At 30.5% G+C, this 27,681-nt stretch overlaps 1 protein-coding gene across 4 annotated transcripts; it reads right to left on the bottom strand.

Annotated features, from left to right (window-relative positions):
• Positions 1–64: 64 nt before the first annotated feature.
• LOC130648891 (atrial natriuretic peptide receptor 1-like) lies at positions 65–27,681 on the bottom strand. 4 transcript variants are annotated; one of them, XM_057455011.1, is made up of 20 exons: positions 26,779–27,681; positions 17,834–18,134; positions 17,045–17,209; positions 15,598–15,839; positions 15,074–15,209; positions 14,587–14,667; positions 14,223–14,297; positions 10,284–10,529; positions 9,842–9,920; positions 9,041–9,146; positions 8,711–8,863; positions 8,069–8,173; positions 7,516–7,753; positions 5,567–5,716; positions 4,736–4,919; positions 4,386–4,650; positions 3,507–3,575; positions 2,926–3,199; positions 1,881–1,972; positions 65–1,504 (listed from the first exon to the last, which is right to left on the bottom strand). In XM_057455011.1, exons 1-20 carry the CDS (start codon positions 27,577–27,579, stop codon positions 1,160–1,162), a joined length of 4,107 nt encoding a protein of 1,368 aa, XP_057310994.1. In that variant the 5' UTR covers positions 27,580–27,681; the 3' UTR covers positions 65–1,159. The 4 variants fall into 4 exon arrangements, with proteins under 4 accessions (XP_057310994.1, XP_057310993.1, XP_057310995.1 ...); XM_057455010.1 differs by having other exon boundaries at positions 17,033–17,209; positions 26,779–27,680; XM_057455012.1 differs by lacking the exon at positions 14,223–14,297 and adding an exon at positions 12,214–12,252 and having other exon boundaries at positions 17,033–17,209; positions 26,779–27,680.

The following is a 27,681-nucleotide window of genomic DNA, read 5'->3' as shown; positions in this document are numbered from 1 at the left end:
ATGCTATGAAGGGTCAAAGTTAATAGGATAAATAAATAACTGACTCATAAAAGATTGGCACACAAAATATGAATCAAGATTTATTGGGTATCAAAAATAAAATTAATATTTATATATAATAACTTGCAACATAAAATATTTAAACGTTTAAATGAGTGAAATTTTAACCATAATGAAGAGATCGTTGAAAAAAATTACAGTTAAGCCTCTCATAACGTTTACATTTGCGGACCAAATAAAGCAGCTGTTCAATGGAGGTAATTATAGCACAGATGAAAAAACATAAACACCTCTCTTGTGAAGATAGGTTGAAAAACCTGATTTTTATAGCTTTGGCTGAAATTAAGGGTTGACCGACATGAATTTGACTGCCGTGATGACGAGCGAAGTTTATCATTACAGGGAGAGTTTTATAAAAAAAATTATTCATATTGACGTTGTAGGAAGCAGCAAATAGAGGTTCAAATATAATACAATTAGAGACAAGATTGTGTACTCAGTAATTAAACCCATCTTGATCAGTAAATTGGTGTAAAATCCCTTAGTTAGCATTTTTCATTATTTTTTAATCTGCAAAGATTGCATGTGCAAAAAAAATACATATTATACACATTTATATATTTATATATATATATATATATATAAAATACTAAATATCCAGGAGATTAAACTAAGATTTATAAACAAAAGGGATGAGAATAATGCGACTCCCGCAACTCTTCAAATATGAGTTTATACTGCATAACGTCACTAACAAAGTTCTGCTTTCTACAAAGAAAGAAGCTATAAACAAGAAACATAAAAATATAGCAAACAAACATTCAATAAAACAGAAATGTGGAGAGTTGAAAAATTGTTTCTTTTACTAGACATGTATATACTTTTGATATAACCATTGGTAAGTTGTCCTTTTGTTACTTCTTGAGTATTTTCACTAATAAATATTTTATTCGCTTGCAACTAACATCGTGTATTTTACATTCACATAAACATGATTTCACAAAAGCTATTTCTGAATTAGGAATCGTTTCCTCAATTTCAATAACACTTCTTTAATTCTTTTCTATTTGAAATATAACCTTCAACATTACAATTCTCCACCCTTTTGTAATTAACCTTCAGCTTTATCAATATCGATAAAAATACAACCTCGTAAACATCATGAAATCATGTTATGCATCATGAGTGGTTCCAACTCCCCGTTTAAAACACCATTCTCTTTACCAAATTCCTTACTGTAGTCTTTACTATTATGATTTGAATTTCCTCGTAAACTGCCACGCAAACTATTATTTCTTTCCCACGCAGGTGCTAAAGCAATTGGTGAGCCTCTGTGGCTATTAGGAGTATTGTTCACTTGATTTATAAATTTCCGGCGTACTGAAGGAGAGTTGCGCAAAACGTTCATTTGGTAAAATGGGTTGCTTCCAAGAGAGTTGAGTTTGGTTACCCGAAGTGATTCTTCACTGTGTGTGAGCCAGTATGTCATCACATTACCTTTACCCTAAAGAACAATGTTAATTCTAAAAAATAATTCCACATAATTTTCTTTAATAAGAAATAAGTTCAAAATTTTAAGAAAAAAATAAAAAAAAAACATGCACAAGTAATGTTATCTGTGTAACTATTCTTTACTGAGAGTCCAATCAGAATCTGGTCATAAAGAGACAGTATATTCAAAATATTAAAAGGAATAATTGATGTTATGGTAAGAAAAAAACAACTTAATATTGAATCTTTGAACATTAACACCTGGCTGGAAATGTAGGTTTTGTAATAATCATTAGGCTGATAGAAAAATAGAATGAATAAACAACAGTGTAAATCACATTTGTCCCTTTTAGGCACACAAAGATGGCGTTTTTATAATGTAAAAATACCTTTAAAAATGTCTCTCCTCTTTCTTCAGTTGTGAAACCACCAAGCGTTTGTAAAATATCGTTTAAAGCAGGACTGACATGAATTTTTAAGGCTAAAAAATACATTGAAAAAATAACTTTTTTGGTTCTTTGAAGACGTTTTCAGGACTCTGCACAGACCCGCAAAATACTAACAATTTTAAGCAACATAAGGGATGAATGCATTTGTTACTCCACAGTTTACCAATAACCATAGAGCAAACAACTTTCTTCTTTATGAATACTGGTACAATTTAGTATTAACCAGAGCAAACAACTCTCTTCTTCATCAATACTAGTACATTGTTTTGCGAAGAATGTAATGCTGAATGACACATTAATATTTACACTGGTGGAAATCTTTATCCCTAATTACCTAACGGTTTTTATTTTTTTATTTTTAGAAACATCACACAAATTGAATATTTGAATAAATATTAATATTCGAATGAGAAAGCCATTTTGCATTTAGAGAAAGGCTTAGAGAAAAATGGAGAAGGCTCGAGAAGAAGACTCGGAGAAAACTGAAGAAAAAAGATGACTTGAAATATCTGAATGCTGATAAAAGATAACGCAGTTCATATTTACAAGAGCAATGATGAGAAGAATGAATGCCCAAAGTGTAGAAATTTTACTTAAAATACATTTTCACAGAAACTATTTTTGCGATTTTGCTACAGACTAGCAACTAACAATTTTTCTGATTTTTTTTTATGTTAAAGATTAACTACATAAAGTATGAAATGTTTAAATACAAACTTTACTAGTTTTTTTTAAAAGAATATGAAACTTATTTTATTCAATAGATCAACTTTTGCCACGTGTATTTTGCCTAATTTAGTTTTGTGAACAGGGTCCAAAATTGCAAAAATAAGTTCCACAAATTTTTTTTCCTGTAAACTGTTTTCCTGTTAAGGTAGCATAAGGTAGCAATCAACATTTTTCACTTCTTCAACAAATAATAAAAAAAACAATGAACTACACCTTGAATATTTTTTTCCGAAACAAAAACAAAACAAAAACTTACGTTCACCAGTTGATTCCATTCTGGATGCAAAATTAACAGCATCACCAAACAAACAATATCTTGGCATGGTTGTACCAACGACTCCTGCAACTACAGGTCCGGAATGCAAGCCTATTCTAACTAGTAGTGGCTGATCTGGTTTATGTCTTATTTTGAACGTCTTGACTGCAGCAAGAATATGCAGCGCCATGGCAGAAATCTCACGGGCATGTTGACGGCCATTTCTGATTGGTAGACCAGATACAACCATGTAAGCATCGCCTATCGTTTCAACCTAAAAGCAACAAATCTAGTAGTGAACTAAAACAGGTTTTCTAACAGGCAATATAACTACACTATGACATATTTAACATGTTCTTTTTTATGTATACTTATAAACATCTAAAGAAAACAAAATTCTTTTTTATTCAACCAAGATGCTTTTGAAAACATAGAGTCCACTTAAATACTCAGACATGTAAGCAACCATAAAAACTTCAATGCTCTATCACAACATAAATAACTAAAATGGATGAGAAGTAAAAAGGAAGATTGGGAAGGAGGTGAAAAACAGACTAACAGGAAAAACTCATTTCACATACCTTATACACATCATAATGAGAAATCACATTGTCGAAGAGGGTGTACAAGTCATTCAATAGGGATACCACCTAAAAAAATAGGCATGTAGGTAACTTATTAAAGCGCATCCATGGTGACAAAAAATATTAAACTTATATGCAGAGCAATTCTCTCTCAAGATAATCTAGCTAAAAATCGTCAGATTTGAATTGCGCCATATTTACCCAATAAAGTTGCGGGTGACTTTTTATGCCATAATTTCAAACCAGTTAGGATATTTATTCCAACTTCAGGAATAAATAAATGTTATAAAAACAAAATGGAATATCATAAAAAAAGATATGAAAAAATTGGAGCACTAGTTTGCTTGTTTCATGCCTCTTAAATTTTTGCTGGCCAAATTGAATTGGCTTTTTCTGCTTTAAGTAAAAATTTTTAGATATAATTAAAGAAGCTATTAAAGCTGGTTTACAATACCTTTACTTCAATTTGCTCAACAGACACAAATCAAAATCCTATTTGGTGTTTAGATCATATATCAGACTTCTCAGCGCAAGGGGCGTATACAAGGCTAATATATATAGAAGTGAACCATGGCACGCAAAAGCCTGTTCCAGTTGTTGCAGCAACAAATCTAAGATTGCCAATGTGACATTGGTAATGTACATGTTTCACAATATAAAAATTGATTTTGATTTTTGCATTAAACGGAAATCATGTCACTTAAACTAAAATCTCTTGCTAAAATAGACAATGACAATTTTGGGCATTATACAAAGTTGGCAAGAGGCATCACTTGTACATTCTGCAGACAGTAGCCTGCGGAAGAGCTACTTTTTTTATGCATACGTTAGGTAAGTAGCATCTAAAGCTGGTTTTCTACAGGTAATATCACGTACCTGCAATGGTGAACTAAAAGAGCACAATGATGTGAAACCAACAATATCGCTGAAATAGATTGTTACTTCGTCAAAGGATTCTGCTTCAACTTCCTGACCTTTCATTAGCTGTCGTGCCACAGATTTAGGCAACATCCTTAATAATAGTGCCTCTGTGCGCTGCTTTTCACTGATTAGTTCCCCAGTACGTTGTTCAACAACTTCTTCTAGATGGTTTGTATATTTTTCCATCATGGCTACCATGTTATCTAATATGTTTGTTTTTCTATAAAAATAAATATTTCTCACATTGCAACAATATAAATGTACCAGCTCAATCGACTAAAAAAACAATTATAAACAAAACTCACAATCCATTTCGTTTCATCAGATTCTCAATTTCTTTTCTAATCTCAGGAAAGGCTGGTCGCTCATCTGCATTCTCATCCCAACAACGCTTCATAAGATCACGTAATTGCTCAGCGTTTTCAATGAGCTGTGGGACATGTGGTCTGAATGGTGGATTCTCAACTTTTTTTACACGCTGAACGATGTCTAAATTGGGAAAAACAGTGGTAACAAGAGTGATTTTAACTTAATGCAGAGTACACATAAGGTTATTTAAATACAAAAGGTATACAAGAATTTAGTTTGCAAAACTATGACAAAGTTATTTAATGATAGCGCCCCACATGTACTTCTTTAATACCTTATTCCAGGAAAATAACGAAGCACAAAATTAACATGAATATTCAAAATTTGTGTTGTCCAGATAAATATATTTGCGCATTCGAGTGGAGTTACTTTAATGATTTTTGTAATTCAGTTAAACTAAATCGTGTTAATTTAATTATTTTTTATAGGTTGTTATAGACATTCATGATAATTTCCTTTATGTAAATTTGGTGATCTCTAATTTTTTGGCTCCTTAATTTCCTGAAATAAAGTAGTTTTTAAAAAAGACTTTTTAGTTAGCATAATTTACATATCATAAAGCAAAATACAAAATACATAAACATTCTTTTTATCTTTTTTTTACAAATCTAAACACAAGGTAGGTAGGAAAGTTACATTTATACAACATTTATCCACTATTTCTTTCTATAAAATTGTGTATCCAAATAAAGTTTATATATAAACACTTATATAAAGCAAATACTGTATGTGAAATTTAAATAATTAAATATAATACCAATACTAACCTTTTGGTTCTAAATATGATGTGCTCCATGGTCCTTCCCGTGTGTGAAATTCTTGGGTAATGATCGCAAAACTGTACACATCACCTTTCTGTGTTCCACGAGCTGGATGATTACTTAAACGCAACAATTCTGGTGCTTTGTACAACAAATCTATAAAAACAATAAGTTCATAGTAAATATGCAGAGGAACATCAGCCTCACAATTACTAAAAGACACACACAAAACATGCAGGTTATAGAAATTTGGAGTATTAATGTTTGCTAACCACTGAATCATGCAGGCAGACAATACTTGTGTTACACATTACACATAATAACAACAATGGCTGTAACAGGTTATTAAATCTGTGAAATAATTTTTTTTGTTGTAGGCAGCTTATAGCTGATGTCATCAAAATTTAGTTTTAAAACTTTGATTTTAAAATACCCAATTGTTTCATCCTACATTCGTCGCCATTTGATTATGGTTGCTGTATAGTTTATATTGTCATGCAACATCACTATTGCAGGAGAGATAATAGATTGATATAAAAATTAAAAGTTAGTGTGGTTGGAGGAACCTCTGAAAATAAAGTAAAAAACTGTTTTGTTTTTGTGTAAGATCAGTCTGAGAGACAGAAAGAGTTCAGATGAGCTAACAAACAGGCTAGGTATCCGTAGCATTAAAGATGTTATCCAGATAAGAAGATTGAGTAAGTTGGAACACTTGGAAAGAATGGAGGGGGATAATTGGTCAAGGAAGTGTAGAGACTTGATAGTTCCTGGGACAAAGAACAGGGGTAGACTGAAAAAGACTTGAAAGGAGGTAATAAAGACAAACTTATGCAGAGGAATTTGAGTTTAGATGTAACATCAGATTGAAAGGTCCAACCCATGCTAGCATGGAAAACAGACGTTTAGCCAATGATGATGGTGATGATGTTGATATCAAACTACAATAACGTTCTAATAGTTATGATACTATAAGTAAATATACTATTTGTGTGAAATAAACTATAAATGTAGCCACATCCTAACATGACCCAGAAAGATTTAGTTGTGTCTAAATTTTTACAAGAAAAAGAAATACAGTTCTGCATGTTTGTGTTACATCTTTTACTGGTGAGATATATTTTTTATTCTTCATGCCCTTGTCTCCTACTTGATGTTTCTTTTCTTCATTTTAGATTAATATGTGCATGTGCATGTGTACATTTTTTATTCACAAAAAGTTGATCAAGTAAAGTAACCACTCTCTAACAGTGAAATTAGTTTTATTATACAATAGCACTAATCAATAAAGAAAAAGAATATAAATAAGTTGAAATCTAAAAAAAAGTAAATGGGTTAAAATTCATAAAATTTTTAAATAAAAAAAAATTGTATTTGCTAATATACAAGGGATAGGATAAGCTTTGAATAAAACTTAACATTATTTTTGGTTGCAGCAGTAGCAACTATAATCTTTCTTCCTGCAAAAGTAACGTCACAAAATTGAATGCTTTTTCATCAAAAACCATAGTTATTACTTTTGTTTACAAATTAAGCATTTTAATCATTTTTAGAGACTAATTACGTTAACATATTACTACATTCTTGAATGAAAATCTTTAAAATATTTTTTAACATTCATCGCCCTTTAAAAGTTCGCCTTTCTGATCAAGTGGATATTTTATACTGCATAGCTATATCACTTGTAAAAGCAATATCTAATGTGGCTGTCAAGCCTGTCCAAATAAGTAGATAGTAAAAAAAAGGTATAAAAAGAACCTTAATGTAAGAACAGATAAACAAATTAAAAAAAACGTTTTTTTTTTAACCACAACAATCATTGAATATAAATAACGCCTGGCTAACTTAATTTAATGCAAAACCACACAAAAGAGAAGAAACCAATAACATCACAGATACTCATATTGGTATCTGTGGTGAGATAAGTTTTCTTTCTACTCCATAAAAAGAAAACTTACTTCGGTTAAATTGATGAGGTTCAATGTGCGACAGATCTTGTTTGCTTTTAAATTCAACCAAGCCGAAGTCAGTCACCTTTAGCACCCACCGACTGTCTATGATGCAGTTGGACGACTTCAAATTGCCATGTGACTTTATATCAATACTGTGCAGGTATTGCATTCCTTTGACAATATCATGTAAAAGGGATAAACAGAAAACTGTATCCAGTTTAATGTCTTCGTTTTCAAGAATATCCTACAAAAAACAATACCTAACTAAAAAAAGGGTAAAATTTAAACAAATATTTCAGTCAAAAAGCCTCCAATGATGAATGATATTCATAAAATTTACTTTCGCATTTTCCATATCTGATAAATAATGTTGATGTGATAGTAAACTTTTCTTTTTCTTACAATAAGAAAATTAAAAAGAAAGAGCCTATTCCTAATACAAAGTGCTGTACAAGCCGCATTAATGACAACACAATATGAATCTTTGTGTAGTTATTAATCAATTTATACATCCTTATAAAACAACAACAACTATAATTAGGTAAACAAATTGTAATACCTGCAAACTTCCTCTGACACCATACTGCGTGACAATGTGCACATTACCAGTTTCGACACATGCACCGAGAAATGGATTAATATTATCATGCCGAATATCACGCATCTAAATCAAACGTTTATCTCTGTGTTATTTTTATTCATTGGCGTCACAATTAACAGACTACCACATTTGTGTAATTGTTTTTTGTGTTGCTTGACAATGCAAAAAAAGTCATATAATAAATTTGCTATAAATAAATAACTCAACACGTATTACGATTTCCATTTTTGCTTGAATAATAAAAAACGTTTGTTGTCTACAACAACAAAAGAAGTTTTTTCATTTAAAAAAAATAGTAAACACAATTTGGCTATTTGTGCAAACAGGCTAGTTCTATGTACAGGGAAATAAAAACTATTTTATGAATATAAATAACACAGTTAACATCTTAACATAATTTAACTGCATTCGGCTTGGGTTTGAACATAAGAAGAACATATGATCATAGCAAATTCATTTACTATGGATTTATTAAAAATGCAAAGTTATATTACAGGTACTTGCAGAGTAAGTAAAACTCTGTAAAGAATTTTTTTTTTTGTTTTATTGTTGTTATTTTAGCCCTTGCTATTAGAATCACTAAAATAGTCAAGTGTGTACCTGTTTTAATTCCATGAGAACATTTCGATTTAATTCAACAGTTCTTTTATATAGTTTCCTTACAGCAACAAAACTTCCCTTGTATATTGCAACGCATGTGAACTTCTGTCTAGTCATGACATCTGTGCCATAACTGTTGTAACTCTGTCCACCCTAAAGATTACAAGTAAACCATTGCAGTTTTACTGCTTGTCACATGACATTAAAATGCCAGATTGGCTATTTTGTTGCAAAATTTCTGATGTGGGCAACCAATATTCCATGCAAGTTGGTGGCCCACATCAGAAATTTGACAAGCCATTCAGAACAAAAGAAAAGACAGACACTAACAAAACTGCCCAACGAATTTTGTGAAGATCGAAAATCTCTGAAAAACAAATCATCATAAGGTATCTTCCACAGCTGACTTGTTAATTCCCGTTCCAGTTTATATTGTCTAAAAGGTATAAAAAATGTATATAACAAGTGCTGATTGGCTTTACAACTAAGAGAGACATCAAATGAAACTTAAAAGTAAATGAACCAATGCTTGTGTTTAATCTTGTTATTTTGGCAAACCAGAAGGATGGTAGATTGGTAACCAATTGAATCAACATAATTGGGATCAATAAGAATGAAATAATCTATCTAGCTTCAGGACTGGACAGCATATGGTTTCAGAAATGACCAAGACTTGGCTGATACGTTTTACAATCTGATGTGGTTATCTCTGTTTACAAAATGATTTTAGGAACATTTTAATGATCTCAAATTTGGTTAAAAATTCACAATTCATATTAAAAATCTTACTGTGCATATATTTCTTACTGCAAGCATGATTATGTGTGTTTTCATATTCGTAATTATTTGTGAAATAAAGATGGGGGATTGGGTGTCTTTTTTGTCGAAGTTGAAGAATTAGTTCAAACGATTTGCCCAGAATTTCAAAAAATGCATCATGTTGATGTTATCTTAACTTTTTGATAGTAGAATTTGTTACTAGGATTTTTTCAAGGACATCATAGTACTGGCATTATTATTTTGAAATCTTGATATAAGTAATAAGGAGTTAATATAAACATTGATAGGTACATTATTAACTTAGTTGTAATTACCAAAATCTAGATACAAACCTGTAACTATAAATCTTACCTCACCATAACAATTGGTATAATGATCAAAACCACTGCAACAATTGTCAAGGCAATAGCCACGCCAAGTATAATTTTACCTAAAATTTAGATATGTATTATTTTTCAACCACCTGATACATAAACTCCATAAAACTATGTGCCATTTGTCTTATATGACTAGGTAGGAACACGCGTTTTGATATTTCCTAAAACCTACATGGAGATCTGAGTGCGATATTTAGGAAATAAAAATTAAGTCTTTCATTGTTTAATAATATGGCAGCATGTATGCTTTCAGGTTGTAAACAATAAGTATAAATATTTTCTTACTTTACACCAGACCTTTTTCTACTAAAAAAGGTTGCATTGGTTTCAGTGGAAGTTCACTATCACAAAGCCTGCTAAACATTGATCAAGACAGGTTTTATAAATTTACATTTAAAAATTTTAAAATTACTCACTCTTTAATGGTTCTTTGGCACATCTACTTCCATCAAAGCCACACTCTGGCTCATCCTTGATATCTTTAAGACTCATACCGTTTGGCCAATACATAGGTGCATCTGCTATAGGTTTATATTCAAATTGCCACTCCTCTTCTATTCTTACAGTGCCATTTTTGCTAGTCACTGTTACATTTTCTCGATTTAGCTCCAAATCACCTATAGCTTCCATCTTTGGAAAAGGAATCTCACATCTGTTATTGGCTACAAAGAAGATATACAAAAAGTCAAAAACACGTACAACAACAAACAAACCAACAAGAAAAGCCTAAAGAACGATTTAACACACTACAATGTTCATGATTGTTTATAAAGGTAAGCAAATGATCATACAAAAAGGCTACAAAGCTAAAGAGCTGCAGTTGTCAAATCAGTTCTCTTTGGCTTTAAAGGAGCTACGACATGGAGTATTGGCGAGTAATAAAAGATACAACAGATAAATGAAAAGTTAGTCTAAGTTATTGTCACTTAATACACAGGAAGACATCCAATTCGTAGCAACTTTAAACAAGATGATGTTAAACTGATTATAGCTGACTCATCTCCTTGTACAATTACTTCAATTACATTCAAATAAATTGAAGAATACGTAAAAGATAGGAATCACAAGTACAGCTAATATCTACCAGAATAGCATCAACTCTTTTGGAAAAAATACACTGTAAGATAAATATTAGTTATTTGATAGTTCAATGTTTAGACATTTGCCATTGACTCTTCACAGTTTGTATTATAAGACTCTTCACAACAAAACAAAAAACATCTATGCTTAAACATTGCATCTAACAGAAGCAAATTAATAATTTGTTAACAAACATGCATTGCTGGTCATGATTATTGTGCTATGGAATTAAACATGCATGTGTAAATTAGGATAAGCATGCAATTATTTAAGATTCTGTGCAGACGTTCGGTAAATTACATAGAATGGCAGCTGTATTACAATGAGAGATTTGTGCAATTGTCTGTCCAGTGTCCATATAATAGTACATGACACATCACAATTGGATGTGACATGTTTCTGCGATGAAAGTTGCCATTGTAGTGTTAATGTGCAAGTGCAAAGGTGCAAGGTGCAAGGTGCTGCTCCTAGTTTGAGATTTGTTAGTCAATTAACTTTTAACATGATTAAAGTTCTTGTCACATGTTAATATTTGTAACTGTTATGTTGGTTAGTTTAAGTATGGTCTTCGGTGGTCTTTTGAGCATGGTTCAAACAACTCAAACTTTGTCTACACAAATTCTCTTTTTTTAGTACTTTACTTTCTTCTCACTTGTATAAATAACCAAACAAAGGAAAAAATATTTAAAAAAATTTCGTTTTTTTCTTTTTGAAAAAGTCTGTGGATAAGTGTCTTACAGGTTTGAATCATGCTCAATTTTATCAGATAAATGAGTTGCTTTTCTGCCCGCTTTGTGGCTATTTTAAAATGTTGAACTTTGATAATGTCCAATGTTACATCAGTCTCAGTACAGTTATATCATTAATACCTATGATTTCAAAAAGTAAAACATAAAGTCTAAAATATGGCTGGTGAATTTAGCTTCTTAGTATCTCTTCAAAAGATGATTCGCAAACAAAAGCAGTATTTTAAAAACATTTTGTTAAATACACAAATGATATTAAACTGCACTGAAATTATTTTGTTAGTTATCAGTTAAAAAAAAATGTTAATTAATGTTTCATTAAGTCAATTTCCTCTGGACATGTTTGGACAAAAATAATGCTTCACTAGAAATTAATTCTCTTTTTCTTCAAGCAGTTTCTCTAACATTGTCTGTCGGAAATGGACTAGCTGTTTAGATAAATTATTATTTATGTGTATTATATGAGTTATGGATTTGTTAATTATTCTTGCATGGATAAGGTTAATTAGGAAACACTTACGTGAAAGGGTAAGGTAACACGCACATATGCGACCAGCAGCTACAAAATATAAAACCATTCATTAACACCACAGTTTTACATCAAATAAACATAAAGATCTTGACATGCAATTTGGCAAATACTCTTATGTTTTGCATTAAGTTTTAATTTAACCTTAAAATAACTGCATTACACTTTGATTAGACAAGGTAAAAAATTATTCTTGTTTGCTTCGCTTTATACCATAGTACACCTCTGCTAAGCTAAACACTCAAGTTAATTGAATTTTTTTTTTTTATATTTATCAAATATTCAAATTGACAGAGAATAAAAATTTTATAGAGGCCAAAAAATGGGCTGGCTACATTCAAATAGGACTGAATTGTATACTTCAATATTAACCAACAAACTCCAAACATATTAGGTTTTTTAAAAAGCTTAACTGGTAAATAACATTTTAATTTTATATCAAACACAATCAGCACCATTTTTTAACATTTTACTTCATTTTTATTTAGCTGATTTATATTTTTTTAAATAAGAACCGTTCGCTAATGAAGAAATCCATAGTGAAATTGGTTCATAATTTCTATTCGAAAGAACAGACATCAACTTAATGATGGATTCTGCCTGATTCTGATTCTCCTTGGTGTAACAATAACCTCCTTTAGGATTATTGTAAAATTTGATTTTTACACCATATCTCTAATTTGCCAAAGGGGATCGTTGTACAACTGTGTTTCCTAATTTAGGGGATTTTAAATAAAAATCCAGATATTGGTCTATTAAAAACTTAAAAATCATCATCCACCACCACACCACCGGCACCACTATTACCACTTCCACCATAGGCTTCAGTCCTTTTTCCATGCTAACATAGGTTGAACAGGTATAGTAATGACTTTTTTCAATTTCACCTAGACTGTGTTAGTTCTTAACACTAAAATTGCTTCTAGAACTGAAGTAAATGCATTTTTGCCAGAAAGTGTTTTTTTAGATAAATTTCACAGTTTTGATGACTTCATGAAAAAGAGCTACCATTTTCTTCCTTTTTATGAAATACTGCAACTGTGTCAAATTTGGTTATATTTGGTAAACCTATCAAAAGTTATGGGTGAGAAGCAGGGACGGTGCTGGTTGAAAAACCCCAGACCAATAAGGGTTAAAGTGTAAAGGCTTATCCTTCCTTCTGGTCACTTATTTGTGCTGTAGTCTTGTGCAACATGAAATATTTTTTTATGCCAAATAACGTCGGTTATTGGTAAATAATAAAAATAATTGCACTGTATTATGAACTCTTAGGCGACTCCAACGTAATTAGTTGTTCTATGGGCGAAGTCGATAGTAGCTTATGGTCGGTCAGTCGGCAAAATAAAAATAATTTTATTGAGAATGAATTACCAACGGTGGTCTAAAAGGAACATTATTGATTCACCTTGTTTAGTTTAATTATAGACTGATATTCAACGAACAAAAAATTGATCATTCATTTTTTTCTATGCCCATTTCTATGCTTTCACGAGATGGGATGAGAAAATGCGGGTTGGTTTTCTTTTTATTTTTTAAAAACTTTTGCTTGAGATTATTATTTTTGGGCCTGTGGAACAACCACAGGCCCAATTAAGTTGGATTCATCTTATTTGTTTGTCATAGAACCATTAGTTGGTTTCTGCATGTTATTAAAGTCGGCACATGTAAATCGTCAGTCACCATCTAGTTACAGTGCATGAACATGCGGTTAAATGGTATTAAATATTTTCATGCAGGAAGTGATATATTCTTGTGCATGTTAATGTTAAGTTTTAATTGGTTAATTTTGTCTATGTTTTCAGATATTTTACACTCATCAAAATATTTCCAATTTTAATAATTTAACTTGTGTAGTAACACATTTAACGGTTGATATACGATATATATCCTTTTTATATCATTGTTTACAGGCACATCCTTGATTTTAAAGATCCGTTCTTTGATGAGTGTAAAACTTAATATTAATTTTATTTTTTATATTATTAGAACCATCTCCAAACCTGACGTGTTGTTACAATTCAAAGGTTTTTCACCCTCTGCGTAAAATGTTTTTTGATTATTCGGATAGCAAACCACTAGAAAAAAAAGCATTAAACAAGTGAACTTTTGCTTTCAGTCTTTATCATTTGTTGTCGGCCCAGACTAACTACTTTAACCTTTAGTTCTTATTTTGTCAACATTGCATTTATTACCCAATGTTTTAAGTATCTTCCAATAATTACATCTATATTGGATTAGTCAAATGTTTACCATTAACTTTTGACAGTACTTAATGACAAAGTAAAACATTTGTAACTTTCTTGATTAAAACAAAACAATGTGACTTCGGCATAAGACAAATCAAAAAATAACGACAACTCTTACGTTTTTTTCCAAAATGGTGAAGTCGAAAGGGATATTGAACTTCACCATTTTTATCAAAAAACATCTCATAACCATGGATACCTAAAATGCATTTATTCCATGTAAAAACAATGTTAAATGTAAATGTTACATTGATGTACAACTTCAATTAGCAGTCTTATATGGTGTTGATAATCTGATACATAATGTACTTCAATAACAGAAATGATTAGATGAAAGCCCAGGAAGCCACCACTTGTCCAAACTCATTTGGGTTGTTTGCAATTGCATTAAAAAAAATTCTAAAAAAACGGTTTGTTTATTTGTTTTAATGACCCAATAGAAAAAAAGAATATTATACATGAACGACAAAGTCATAAATAATCTTAAGTCTCCAGAAAATTAAGACAAAATGCAATGACTCCTATTATTTTGTAGTACACCTCACAAACCAAAGACTAAAACATATTATTCTAATCAAAGTGAAGAATTAAAAAATAAACTGTACTTGAAAAAACTTTGTTCTTCATATTTTCAATAACTTGCAATCCATCGTGATAATCCTGACCCTTATTCATGGTGTCATTAACAGCAATTGAGTAAAACATGATGGCATCATACAAATTTTGAGCATAAGTGGGAGGCTGTGAATAAAAACAAATTTATTTTCCTTACAATAATTAGCTTTTAGGCTTTTGTAATGAATGTACACACAGATTCTCTTAGAGCTGTGAACTTCGTAAAAATGGTTATCTCAATTTCACAAAAATTAGAAGGGTTGAAGTGGCATCAACATAACCTTTTAAAGCTTTTCTGCCATAGGAAAAGAAGAGGAGTTAACCATTTGGAACCATGTCACACAAGTTCAAGTACAAGGCACACATATGGGAGAGTGCAGGTGTCCTGTGCAAAACACATAATTTTTAGATAAATTATGCTGTGGTTATAAGTTTTTTAAAATAAAACATAATTCTACACCTCATCTTGCTTAATGGGTCTGTAAACCATCAATGGAAATGAGAGCTATAATACCTTTGAGTGATGTTTTGAGTAATTAGTGTTATCTATAATCCCATGGTAAACTGAGACATTAAACATTGTTTTCATTCCAATCCGTACACGATCATGGAAATCTGCTAGAGTACTGTTACTGGTAAGTGTTGTTTCTTTTGGTAATTTGGTCATCATGAGCAAAGTTGCTTCCCAAGCTTTGCACAATTTTTTACTTCTTTTAATAAATGACTGATAGTTGTCCCTTGGATCTTCTACTTTAGCTAAACAACAAATAACCCAACATTAATTATTCCCATAGTTTTTTAAACTATGCAATAAACTATGCAAAACACATGCAATGCCTTTGACATGCCTATTGTTTTTTGAAATGTCAATGTTTTTGAGTAGTTTTTCTTTATCTTTATAGCATAAAACAAAAAGGAATTAGTAAGTTATTTGATTGAAAGATGAATGCACATTACTATACTAACCAAACATATTCCTTAAACTGCATGGTTCAAATTTTTCAGGCCCAGTCACAGAAAAAAAAAAAAAAAATTCCAGGACTTTCCAATTGAACATAGAAATGGATATTTGGTACTGATACTGCCTTAAAAAAACTATTGTTTAGGTGAGAAAAGGTACTACTCCTCCATGAAGCCTTCTGGTTGATAATTGTTTTACCCACTTGTGGACAGGACGTATAACCTATTTTGAGAGCATCTATGTTTCGGAGAACAGACCTGGGTTGATATTGAAACAAAAAACCAAGTTTCTCTTCTTTAAAATCCCCTGCCCTTAAATAAAAATTCATTAATATCTGTACTAGGAGTTTTTAGAAACAACATGGAAATGATAACTATTGTTTTTATTAAGACATTGCCCTGATGTTCTGTTGGTGTATACAAACATGCATGTTTCTGATGTGAAGTATTAATATTATGAGCATAAACATAATAATAAAAAGGTTAGTAAATGAAAAGGAATAACACGCCATTTTTAAAGTAAAATACCAAGCATAGACCGTAAAAAATCAACAGATTAAAATATGAGAGACGCTTTTGGTAAAAACTACTTACATCATCAGTCTATATGTACAACTAAATTCTCATAATAAAATCAACCTACTTTTAAACTTTTAACCCTTCATAATTATTCCACTTGGGAGTACTTAAAATCACGATTAAGTTACGTAAATTTAGGTAATCCCATTGCGAAAAAGTGACAATGATTGGTGATCTACCTGATCATATAATTCCGGTTTGCGTAGAGTAATAATATGGAATAATTATGAAGGGTTAAAAGTTTAAAAGTAGGTTGATTTTATTATAAGAATATAGTTGTACATAGAGACTTATGATGTAAATAGTTTTTACGAAAAGCTTCTCTCATATTTTAATCTTTTGATTTTTTACCTTCTATGCTTGGTATTTTACTTTAATAAAAAGGTTAGTGATTAAGTGTTTTTATTGACCTCGAAAATTACCAAAATCAGCAGTTGCCCATTTGAATGTGCGTTCTTGACGTGCTTTTCCACCAGATAGATCAATTTCAAAGGCAAGGAACACATAGTCTCCATTAACCATATTAAGATCAGCAGCTGCTATTAAACACTCTTTGACAACACGGACACTCATCAGCAACAAGATAACTAGAAAAGATAAAGGTGAAGAAAAATGTAAGGAATAGAAATTGCATGCACACACACACATGTGCAACAACTATCCAGGCATACAAGATATTTCACATGCTTAATTTTCTGCGTGAATAAAAAATATCAAAGAGAAAAACAGAAACTGTTTTTCTAGAGCCTACTTAATGTGCTTCAAATAGAAGCATTTCAACACAAAAATTCTGGGTCAAAAATCAATCATCAAATATGTTCTTAAGCTTAAACTGAATCAATAAAAATGTCTTACAACATGTGGTAAAATTACATTTGGTGGACAAAAGTAAAATATATTATAAGTAATATCCCTGTGTTTTTTTCTTAAATGAAGTATTTAACTATTTATGTATATATACTGCAGATTAACTATATTATCATGCTTGCTGTACATCTGTTTGTTTTTGTTTCAAAATTAGGAATTGGGTAAAGGTAATATTAGGAGGTAGGTAAAACATAAAACATTCAGATTAATATGTAGCTATAGCATTACCAGTTACTTTGAACTAGCTTTTGAATTTTTATTCCCGTTTTCAAAGGCTCTTTTTTCTATCTGCATCTTTCTTTCATTTTAAACAATACATTGCATTTGTGCAAAGTTAGACTTACTTCGAGCTCTCTTTGACAAATATTTCATATCTTCAACAGCTTTGTGGTAATGATATTCATAAGTATACTGTGAAGGGGCAGGTATATATTTTGTAGCTAATATTTGAGATGCAAACTTCTCTTTTATATTCTTATGTGCCCGTCTATACATAGTGGAATTTTCAACCACCATTGCAAATTTTGTCCACTTGAAATATCTTAACAGCTCTTGGATTGCAGGTGTTAACTGACGCCCGATTGGCTCTGTTCGTGCAAATGTTGGATATGTTTCCTTTTCTGAAAGCTCAGAATCAAGACACATCTAAATAATAAGACAGTTGCTTTTATTTGTAAGGAAACACAACAAGGAATAATGTGACATCATAATTCCTTTTAGAATTGTAACTAAGCAGAAAAGCAAAAATATAAACTTTGAAATTTACCGTATTTATATGCTTTTTTGTTTGTTCATGACAATAATAATCAACTTACAACCTAGATTTACCCGTCAGAAGTCCTGGATTTTTTAATGTTTTGAGACCATGTATATCTATTTTATGGAAGTTACATCTAAATTTGATGTGACTGGAGAATGCTTGTTACACTGACAATGTTTGGTTAATGCCACAATAAAGTTCCGGGCATCCACTTAAATATTGACCTTGATTTTTTCTACATTCCTGACATTTTTTTGACAATTTTCTTCCCTACTTTTTCTATAGTTATTGCTGATAAATTAGTTGACTGTTTAAGGAAGAAGAAAAATTGCAATATACTACATAAAGAAAAAATAAACGAAAAATGAAAAAAATACAAGCTGAAAATAAAAACTGAAATTAGGGAACATTGAATTAAAATGAAAAGTTTAGAATTTCTGACATATAAAAAGAACAAATTTCCCTGACCTATATTTTTATAATTTCTGACAGAGCGGACACCCTGAAACTATTTACACTGCATACCCAAGACAAGATACATTGAAAATAAAAATTGTTGAAAAATATCTGGCTAACTGAGGAGAGTTGTGACTTTAAAATTACTGGAACATGCAAAAAACATAATATGCTTAGTTTATTGAAAGGAAAATGAACACACCTCTTTTGTTTTTCACATACATAACTTATTATTAGATTATTATTAGATTCACTAGTCGATAATAAGGCCCGTGGAGAAATCCACTTAGGCAGAAGGACAATAAAAAAATATGTTGTTTTAGATTTTTGCTGACGTCAGCAGTGCAGGTACCAAAAAAATTGGCGAAGTTTTATTTATTCTATGTCTGTAATGCGTAGAGATTAAAACGCTGATCAAAATAATGTATAGGATCATATGTTTTCGACAAACGCCTAAGGAGTATAAGGACTTAAAAATTGTGCTGACGTCAGCAATGGCCCATCAAAACCCGAAATTTTTTTTTAAGAAATTCGTATACCTGTTGCCTTCATTGTATAGATCTTGAAACACTGATCAGGAAAATGTATAGGATCATGTAATTTTGACAAACGGTTGCAGAGATATTAGGATTTGAAGGTTTTTGATGACGTCAATAACCTGTCCATTCCGAAACAGATTCGGGGACCCATGTTTGGGAAAATTACCCAAATTGGTGCTAGGTGGTCCCTTGAAAAATTATTAACGTCACCACCTCGTTTCCAAGTTATTTGCCCTGAAAGTGCCCTCAACTTCATTAATTTAATATAACATATTGACGTTAAATTGGTGTTATTGACGTCAAAAAATTTAACATATTTGACATGCATTTTTCGGCAACATTAATAGAAAATGAACACATCCACTTTGCCTGTTACAGAGACACAGAACTGGCATATTATTATATAGATAATAAAAATGTGAATTTTTCAGACACACATTATATTAGATTATTATTAGATTCATGATAAAAATGTCAATCTCCCAAATTGAATTAAAGAATATGTCAATAAGGATATTATTACAGAACCAAGGGTCAGACTATTTTATACTTTTTTAAGCAAGAGTAAGCTCTTTTATATATTAATCTTTCATAAATTGTTCTGTACTTTAATACAGATTATCCACCAATAAAAAAAAATGACTGCAAAACACTAATAATGCCAGGATTAAACAAAATATTTGACAGCAAGAATTTATTAACATCTTCACAAGAATAAACAGAATTTTTCTCTATCTTTGGAAAGTCCCTGTAATTGCAATACTTAAATGGTACCAGAAAATCTCACAGCGGCTATGCTGCCATTTTTGTTCTACCCACCAAATTGAAGAATGACAATTTACAATGAAAGGTTATCAGGTTCTTTGTAATTTTAAATGTTGTATTTCTACCTCAAAAATGCCAAAATCTTATTTCTTATTAACACCACGTTTCAAGGTGCCTGAAACAACTATATTTCATAAAATCATTAGATCATAATAAAATTTAAGAAACAATAGTGCATTGATTTATGAACATGACCATTTAAGAGATTACATGATTAATTTTGTTAAGCCTGCTAATCCTGTTTATTTTAATTGTAATAAACTGGAAGTAATGAATACAGAGTGATTTGAGAATAACATGCTTTGCCTAAATAAATTAAAAAATGAATTAAAATAACTTTGAAATCCTGCTCTTTTAAAAACAGACATATAAATGAAAAAAAGTAGAACGCCACTAAAAATGTGGCTACAATGACTTTTTTCATGAAATTTCTTTTTACACAGATTTCATGACTTCCTCTAATAGCATGCTTTGAGTATGAGCAAAAACCACATATTAAATTTTTCTTTGCTATGAAGTGTAAGTGACCTTGTTGTTTATGCTACTAGTCATTGCACATTACATTATTAACCTTTAACCGTATCAACTATATCCTTTTAAAAACATACCCTATACTCATAAAAATAATAATGTACTAAATACATTGTCACTTCACTAAGATGCAAATTTTAATAGAACAATTCTCCAATCACCAAGGACGAAAAACCAGTTATAAAGACCCTGAAATGCTTTATTAATGAAGCCTATATGTTGATGATTGAAAGGAGAAAAGATTTGAATCACTCCTTTAAAAAATGTTTTGCTAACTATTTTTTACCTTCTTAATAGAGAAAAAAAGTTACAATTTTTTTTCATCATTTTCCTGTGGACATACATCCTCTTTTCACTGTTGGGTAAAATGTTGTGACCTGCAACAAAATAAGCTAATATATGAATCAGGTGTGTAGGCAACTTTAGTGAAATACATGGGGTTGAAAAATGTATATAATATACTTATAAAAACGTTTTAAAAACTAATTTCTTATCTTGTTTTTAAAGTTTAAAAAAATCCTTGTCCCTGTGGAACACTGAAATGTAATTGATTTAAAAAAATTTCATACACAATCATCACTAAAGACCCAAATGCAATAAGAAATGGTCCATCTATAGGAGAAAAATTCTTTTTTAAAAAATGAACAGATTATATCTAGAAATTTGTTAACCCATTAACTCTACTATCGAGTTCCTCGCAGTTACTTAAAACAAATTCCCTGACTTGTTGAAAAATCCACTGAAGAAAAACGAAAGTAATATGTTAATCAAGTTCTACGTTGTCAGTAATGACCTATAGACTACTATAAGTTTATTGTAGAGAGTATGAAACTGTAATAAAAATAATGTGTAGGATCATGCTCTAAGGGTTTAAAAATTTTGCTGATGTTAGCAATGACCCAACAACACACAAACATTCATTTTCATTTACTCTTGAAACACTGCTTACAAAAATGCAACAAATCATGTAATTTTGTTGAACGGTTGCAGAAATATTGAGGTTTAAAAGTTTTTTTGATGATGTCATCAATTTTTATGTTCTGTAACAGGTCCCATTTTGGTCTCAAGTTGTCCCTAGTTACCCACACAGGAGAGGTATTTTCCACCAGTTAATAAGTGCATTGTAACGGCTTTGTTAATTTAAATTAAGCTATCAACGTTAAATTATTGTTAACGATGTTGTGATGGTTAATTTGTTGATTAGCATTTGCCACATCCATTTTTTGCAACTTCAAAAAAACATTGACTACATTGACTATGCCTGTCAGGCACAGCATAATATTATATATAAGATATCACTTTTTTTAATGTTCGACTGTTTACATGTTATATAAGTGCAACACAATGGCTTGAATAATCTTATTAATAATCTTTGACAGCAATGTTTTGCTAAAAACTGAAGCAAATTTGACATCAATCTTTATTGACAGCAATATTTTGATAAATAAAAAGAGTTTAAGTGATGTTTCATAGATATTACAGAAGCAAAATGGGAAAATATATTACAATTTGCAAGCCATACACACATGGACACAGTAAGCATATAGCACTAGTTAAGAAACAAGTTGGCAGGTCCATGGTGACTTGGCCTAATTTCAGTCCCAGGTGGCCTCTAGTTACCCAGTGAGAAGTTGAGATCAGTTCTATTTACTGGATTCCAAGTTATTAGGCCTTAACTTGTGTAATTTAATATAAGTGTAATGTCACAGCTTCACTCACCTTGATTCATGTATTAACATATTTAAATGAAATTAAACTGATCACCTTTGCCTGTTACACAGTTACTGTCATTATATATATATTGGTGTGGAGTAATTAAAACAAGACTATAAGTTTCAATAATCCTTGTGATTCAATTTCTGTGTCAGACATTTAAAGCTTTACAATTGCTGTACAGTGTCACTTCTTTCCTAGTTTTACATGGAATTTTTGAAATGAAAAAATAAGGAAGGGACAGGACAAAAAGGAATGGAAGCTAAATGGATATCACAAGTGAGAATGTAAAATGTAAAAGCACGAAAGTTGTCTTGAGTGTGTAAACAATGTTAAAAACATAAGCCTTGAATGCTGCTGAAAAATGAAAACAAAATAAGAAAAGCTCATGGCTCATATTTTTGGTTTTAAAACTAAGAACTTTGCCATGAAATTAGAACAATCTAGGATAAAAGATTCTTTGCACTCCGCTCTCGAACTCTCATAAATATTTTTTACTTTGCTTACCTACAATATGCTTTTTATAAGAACAAAGTTGAAATTTTGCTAAATATTAAAAACATAAAAGGACATACTTAGCCTTCATTGATCACAAAATACTGTGAGTGTAAAGCTTCTAAAAAACACTTTTTTCAGATAGGTTTTCATTATATATATGTTTCTAAAGTCTTATATTTTTCTTAGTTGTATATAATTATATTTCCCTGTTTTTCAGAAGAATTACGAATAATAACATTTGAGGCTAAAGCAAGTATAAAAAATAAGCACATTCAGCCCCAGCTGAATTTTAGATGTTATCATTAAAAATTTTAAACAGCAAAATAGTATTCACATCAATGCAATTGTATAAAGGGATTCCTGCATTGAAAATAATATTTTTGTACGTCATTATGTTATAACAACTGTGCCAAAAACTTTTATAACAAATGCACACCACATATAGAGCATGACTCAAGGTGGCAGATCAACCTCGATTTTGCAGATAGAGACATGTTTCCTGAATTGGTTTTACACATACTTAAAATGTCTAAAACCTCTTGTCAAAATGGGAAGAAAATTAATTTCAGTTTTTATTTGTTTAGTTTTACTTTTCCAACTTGTGATAAAAACCACAAGAAATATGATAAGGTCAAAACCTTGTTGGTAAATAGAGAAATTTTATGTTAAACAGACAAAAATATCATAACACATATATTATTTCAAAATAAAAAAAATTGCAAAAGACAAATACCAGCAAGCATATGTCACCATAATTGACCGAATGCTTTCTTTGAAAGGCCCGTAGAATTTACACAGTAAACAACAACATTACATAAAAATGAAACCTGTCTAAAATTAAGCTTAATGCTAATAAAATACTTTGAGTTTATTTATTCAGATAGCTGAGGTCCTAGTTGTTTAAAAAAAACATTGTTAGTTCAAATTTTAACAATTGAAATAAAAACAACAGCACTTATATCAAATAACCTGAAATTGTTTGTTTGTATGGCTATTTAAGGAGTAATAGACTAGATAAACAAACAATGTTTTGATTTTTTTTAAATTTCGGCAACTCAAACAGATTGTTTTTATAAAATTTAACATGTTTTGAGACAGTCTTTTTTTAAAATTCTTAAAATAAAAAATTGATACCGATGTTGGAGATAATAAGAAATCCATATTATCATCAAAGAACATCACAGAGCACTCTACCCATTTGTGCTTGTATAGTATGTCATGCGCAATTTTGTTGGTTCTTAATTTATGATAGCCTGAACACTTCACTTGTGCTTTCAAAAGGCCAAGAAAACAACTTGGGTAACATGATTTTGTCAAAACAAGAAAATAAAAACAAATGCATTGGCCCCTCCTTAAAATAATAGACAGGGTATACCCCTTGATTTTTGTGAGGCTAGTCATGTAAAGTATGCACATCTGTTATCTCCTGCGCAAAGTTAGAGAGTCGTAACGACTAAGCTACGACGCCATAATGACACTAATTACTATGTGCACTGGCCAAAAAACCAGGTAGCCTTCTCTACAATGCTGTTATTCAAGTACATTCTGTTTATTATAAAAAGGTGAGTGTAGTTAATTCACAGTGTTTTTTTTTCCTTTTTTTAAAAGTCAAGCTCAAAGGGTATATGGTATCCTCACATCGAATTGTAATGATTTATAAAATAATTAAACATTAATTAACTTTTTAAAAATAATGAATCATTCCTACAGTGACATCTTACTTTAGTTATTTAGAAACAAGAATCTTAGATAGACAAGTGAATTACAAAGCTTTATTTCAAACAGCAAGTTTAAAACTTTATGAAAAGTTAAATAAAAAATTGGGTGATGTGTATACTTTATTATTCTATTTCTTTCAGTATACTCTAAATCTTGTACATGGAAACTAAACAAAAAAAACAAACAGACAGACAATAAAAAACTTAAAATATATTCTCACAAAACAAATTTATAATGCAAGCAAGTAGAACAAAACAGCACCACCATTTTTTTATTAGAGACGCACAATAGGATATATGAATACAAACAAAATCGCTGCACAATTAAAGGAAATGCAAAATCCTAGATTTATAAGTTTGTTGTGCCTAAAATACTACAAAACTAAGCATAAAGTTTTGAGGACATATACTGGCTGATTCCTTACTTCTGTTTTTTGTTAAAAACTCAATATTTTATGTCAAATTCTAGATGGTTTATATGTTCTAGATAGTTTATAATATTTTAAAAATTTTCCTTGATTTAATGCCTATGAAGATTATTATTTTTATTTAATATATTTTTGACAGCAAATCTGGTTTATACAACTTTAGCTTGGTTTTCTAAATTAAAATGAAATAATTAATATTTTAAGCCCAGACATATTTTTACATTATTTATTGAGATTTTTAATCTGACAGTGTTTTATCATGTTTTATTTTACAATTACATGTATTTTTCCTGATAATGTACTCAAGATTTATCTTTATCTCCACATGTGGTATATGGTATCAGACATTCCCACGATGTCATATAAAGTTTAATAGGTTTTTGGTTGGTTACAGACAATCTAATAAAAAACAAAAGGACATATGGTGTAAACTTCATTAATATATCAGCAAAAGATTTGCATGAGTCTGTGATAACACTATGAAAAGAGAATTTTTATTGCTTTTGGATTTTTGGCCTGTATTATATACAAAAGACTGCTGATTACAAGAACTATCACAACATTTGAAAATGCAGGAAAAAACAAGAACATTGCTTGCAAAAGATGCCTTTTATGGAAAATTGGACAGTGGTACAGCAACTGCCACAAGTTAGCTCTAACAGCATCAAATAAATGGAAAAAAAATAGTATATATAGAGAACAAATCTCTTATAATAGCACAATAATTTAATGTGTTTGCAAGGGGCAATGCGGATATGCACTTTTCTATATCTTAATCCCTGAACGATAAGTTATTTTGACGCTACGTCAATGTTATAACATCAGGTTGACATCAAATGTTTCATTAAAATTTAAAAAGCAATCATATTACACTTATTGGTAAGTTTCTTAAGGCTGAGTTACCCAATATGCTTTGGGTGAAATGATGACACCATCAACAAATTTCTAGGGAAAAAAAAATATGTGTATGGAGGGGTCCTTGGTGAATCATAAAAAATTAATCCTGATACAATTTGAATTGCCAAAAATTTATATGATCCTGCAGATTTTTATCAGCACTTTAAGCTGTACAAAATAGTGGTAACAGCCTAGTTTCCTAAAAACAATTTCCTTTTTTTGCATGTTATTGCAAACAAAGTTATATTTCTGTAAACATTGAATTAAGTGGATTTTTTCCTTAGCCAATCTACCAGTTTAAGAATATGATAAAAATTTCTTAGGTATCCATACCAGTATTCATTACAATGGATACTTATGTTAATGGTAGTTGTGTCAGAGGATTTTTTAAAAAGATTCAAAAAAGGTTCAAAAGTTTAAAACAACATTTTAAATATATACATGTTGCAAGTGTTTAAATACAGTTTCAACAAAGATTCCCTTTTATGTGTTATGCTTTTAATATTGCAAGCTATAAAATGTTAAACTAAAAAAAGAAACTTTGATTGTAAAAAATTAATAGATGTTCAATTATTTAAAACCATGGTAATTTAATTTGTTTTAAAAATTGATTGCTTGTTACAAAGCTTGTAATATTGTTCTTTCTATTTCATACAATTTTGGATAAAAAATATTTAATATTATATTCTTTTTCATCACCTTTTACAAAAGACCTTTTGAAGAATTCATGAACAAAAGGAATGCTAGGTTTTCTAATGAATTGCAATATTTTAGGCTGCCAGCTGCTTATTCCACAAAACAAATTAACAAAAATATAGTACTTCAAAGCTTATGCAATAGCAGTTAAGTGCCTATAATCAAGGCCAGGCATCAAGAACAAGTCCCAAAACTTAATACACACACAAAATTAAATTTGTGACTTACATGTGATATCATGGGAACATTAATGGCACCAGCATTACGAGCTGTTGCTTTACATCCCTGGCACCCTCCTCCAATAAATGCATCAACACTTTCATTATGTATCATTCCCATTTGAAGTGTGACAGCTTTTTTCCAATCACACATGGTGTCAGCCCAAACTATCTCTACCCTGTGATTGGGTAAAAGATTTTTGTTGTTATTTATATCATCTATAGCTAAATACATTGCCGAAGCATAATATTTCCCACTGTAGTATGATGTAAGGTGAGAATCACCAAGGGTGTACGGTATTAAAACACCAAGTAAAATAACATCTTTTCCCTTTTTTGGATGAGGGAAGTGATGACATGTTAAATTGAACATTTGATCTTCTGTGTTAAAACACCAACATTCTGTTGAAAAAGTGTCATTTAGTCTTTTTAAACAGTTACAGATATAGTTAATGGAATTGTATCTATCGATGTAATATTTAGAAGACTCTGAACCAACAGTATTTGGCTTCTCACATTTGCACAAAAAATTATATAAGTTCTTTCCTGGATTTGGACAATGACAATACCGACTTAAACTGACATTCGTAGGTACAATTTCATTTGTAGTCATATTCTTTACCATGATCATTGTTGAATTATAATCTTCTTTTACACAAGTTGCATTTGAATAATGTTGTTTTTTTAACATATCATCGTCATCTGCATTGTGACGAAAATGCGTCTGGATCGGAGGAATTATAAATATCATAAATAAAATTGCAAGGTTCATTGTGCTACTTCTTGGAGTACATATAGTAAATGATAACATTTTTAAGTCAGTATTTTTCCCTGAAACCAGTTTGGGTTGTACATTTCATATATCATTCTCATATTATATCAATCTAGAAAAAAAACCCTAAAACACATAATA

This window comes from Hydractinia symbiolongicarpus, chromosome 7, assembly GCF_029227915.1.
Source record: "Hydractinia symbiolongicarpus strain clone_291-10 chromosome 7, HSymV2.1, whole genome shotgun sequence".
In the NCBI taxonomy this organism is placed as follows: Eukaryota; Metazoa; Cnidaria; class Hydrozoa; order Anthoathecata; family Hydractiniidae; genus Hydractinia; species Hydractinia symbiolongicarpus.
This window is presented reverse-complemented; position numbering and strand designations above follow the sequence as displayed.

Coding starts and splice junctions, on each gene's coding strand:
- LOC130648891 (XM_057455010.1), bottom strand. CDS start 27,579: ATGTTATCATTTACTATATGTACTCCAAGAAGTAGCACAATGAACCTT. Junction 7,754..8,068: donor GTGTCAGAGGAAGTTTGCAG/GTATTACAATTT, acceptor TGTTTTTTGTAG/GATATTCTTGAAAACGAAGA. Junction 1,505..1,880: donor GAGGAGAGACATTTTTAAAG/GTATTTTTACAT, acceptor ATTGTTCTTTAG/GGTAAAGGTAATGTGATGAC.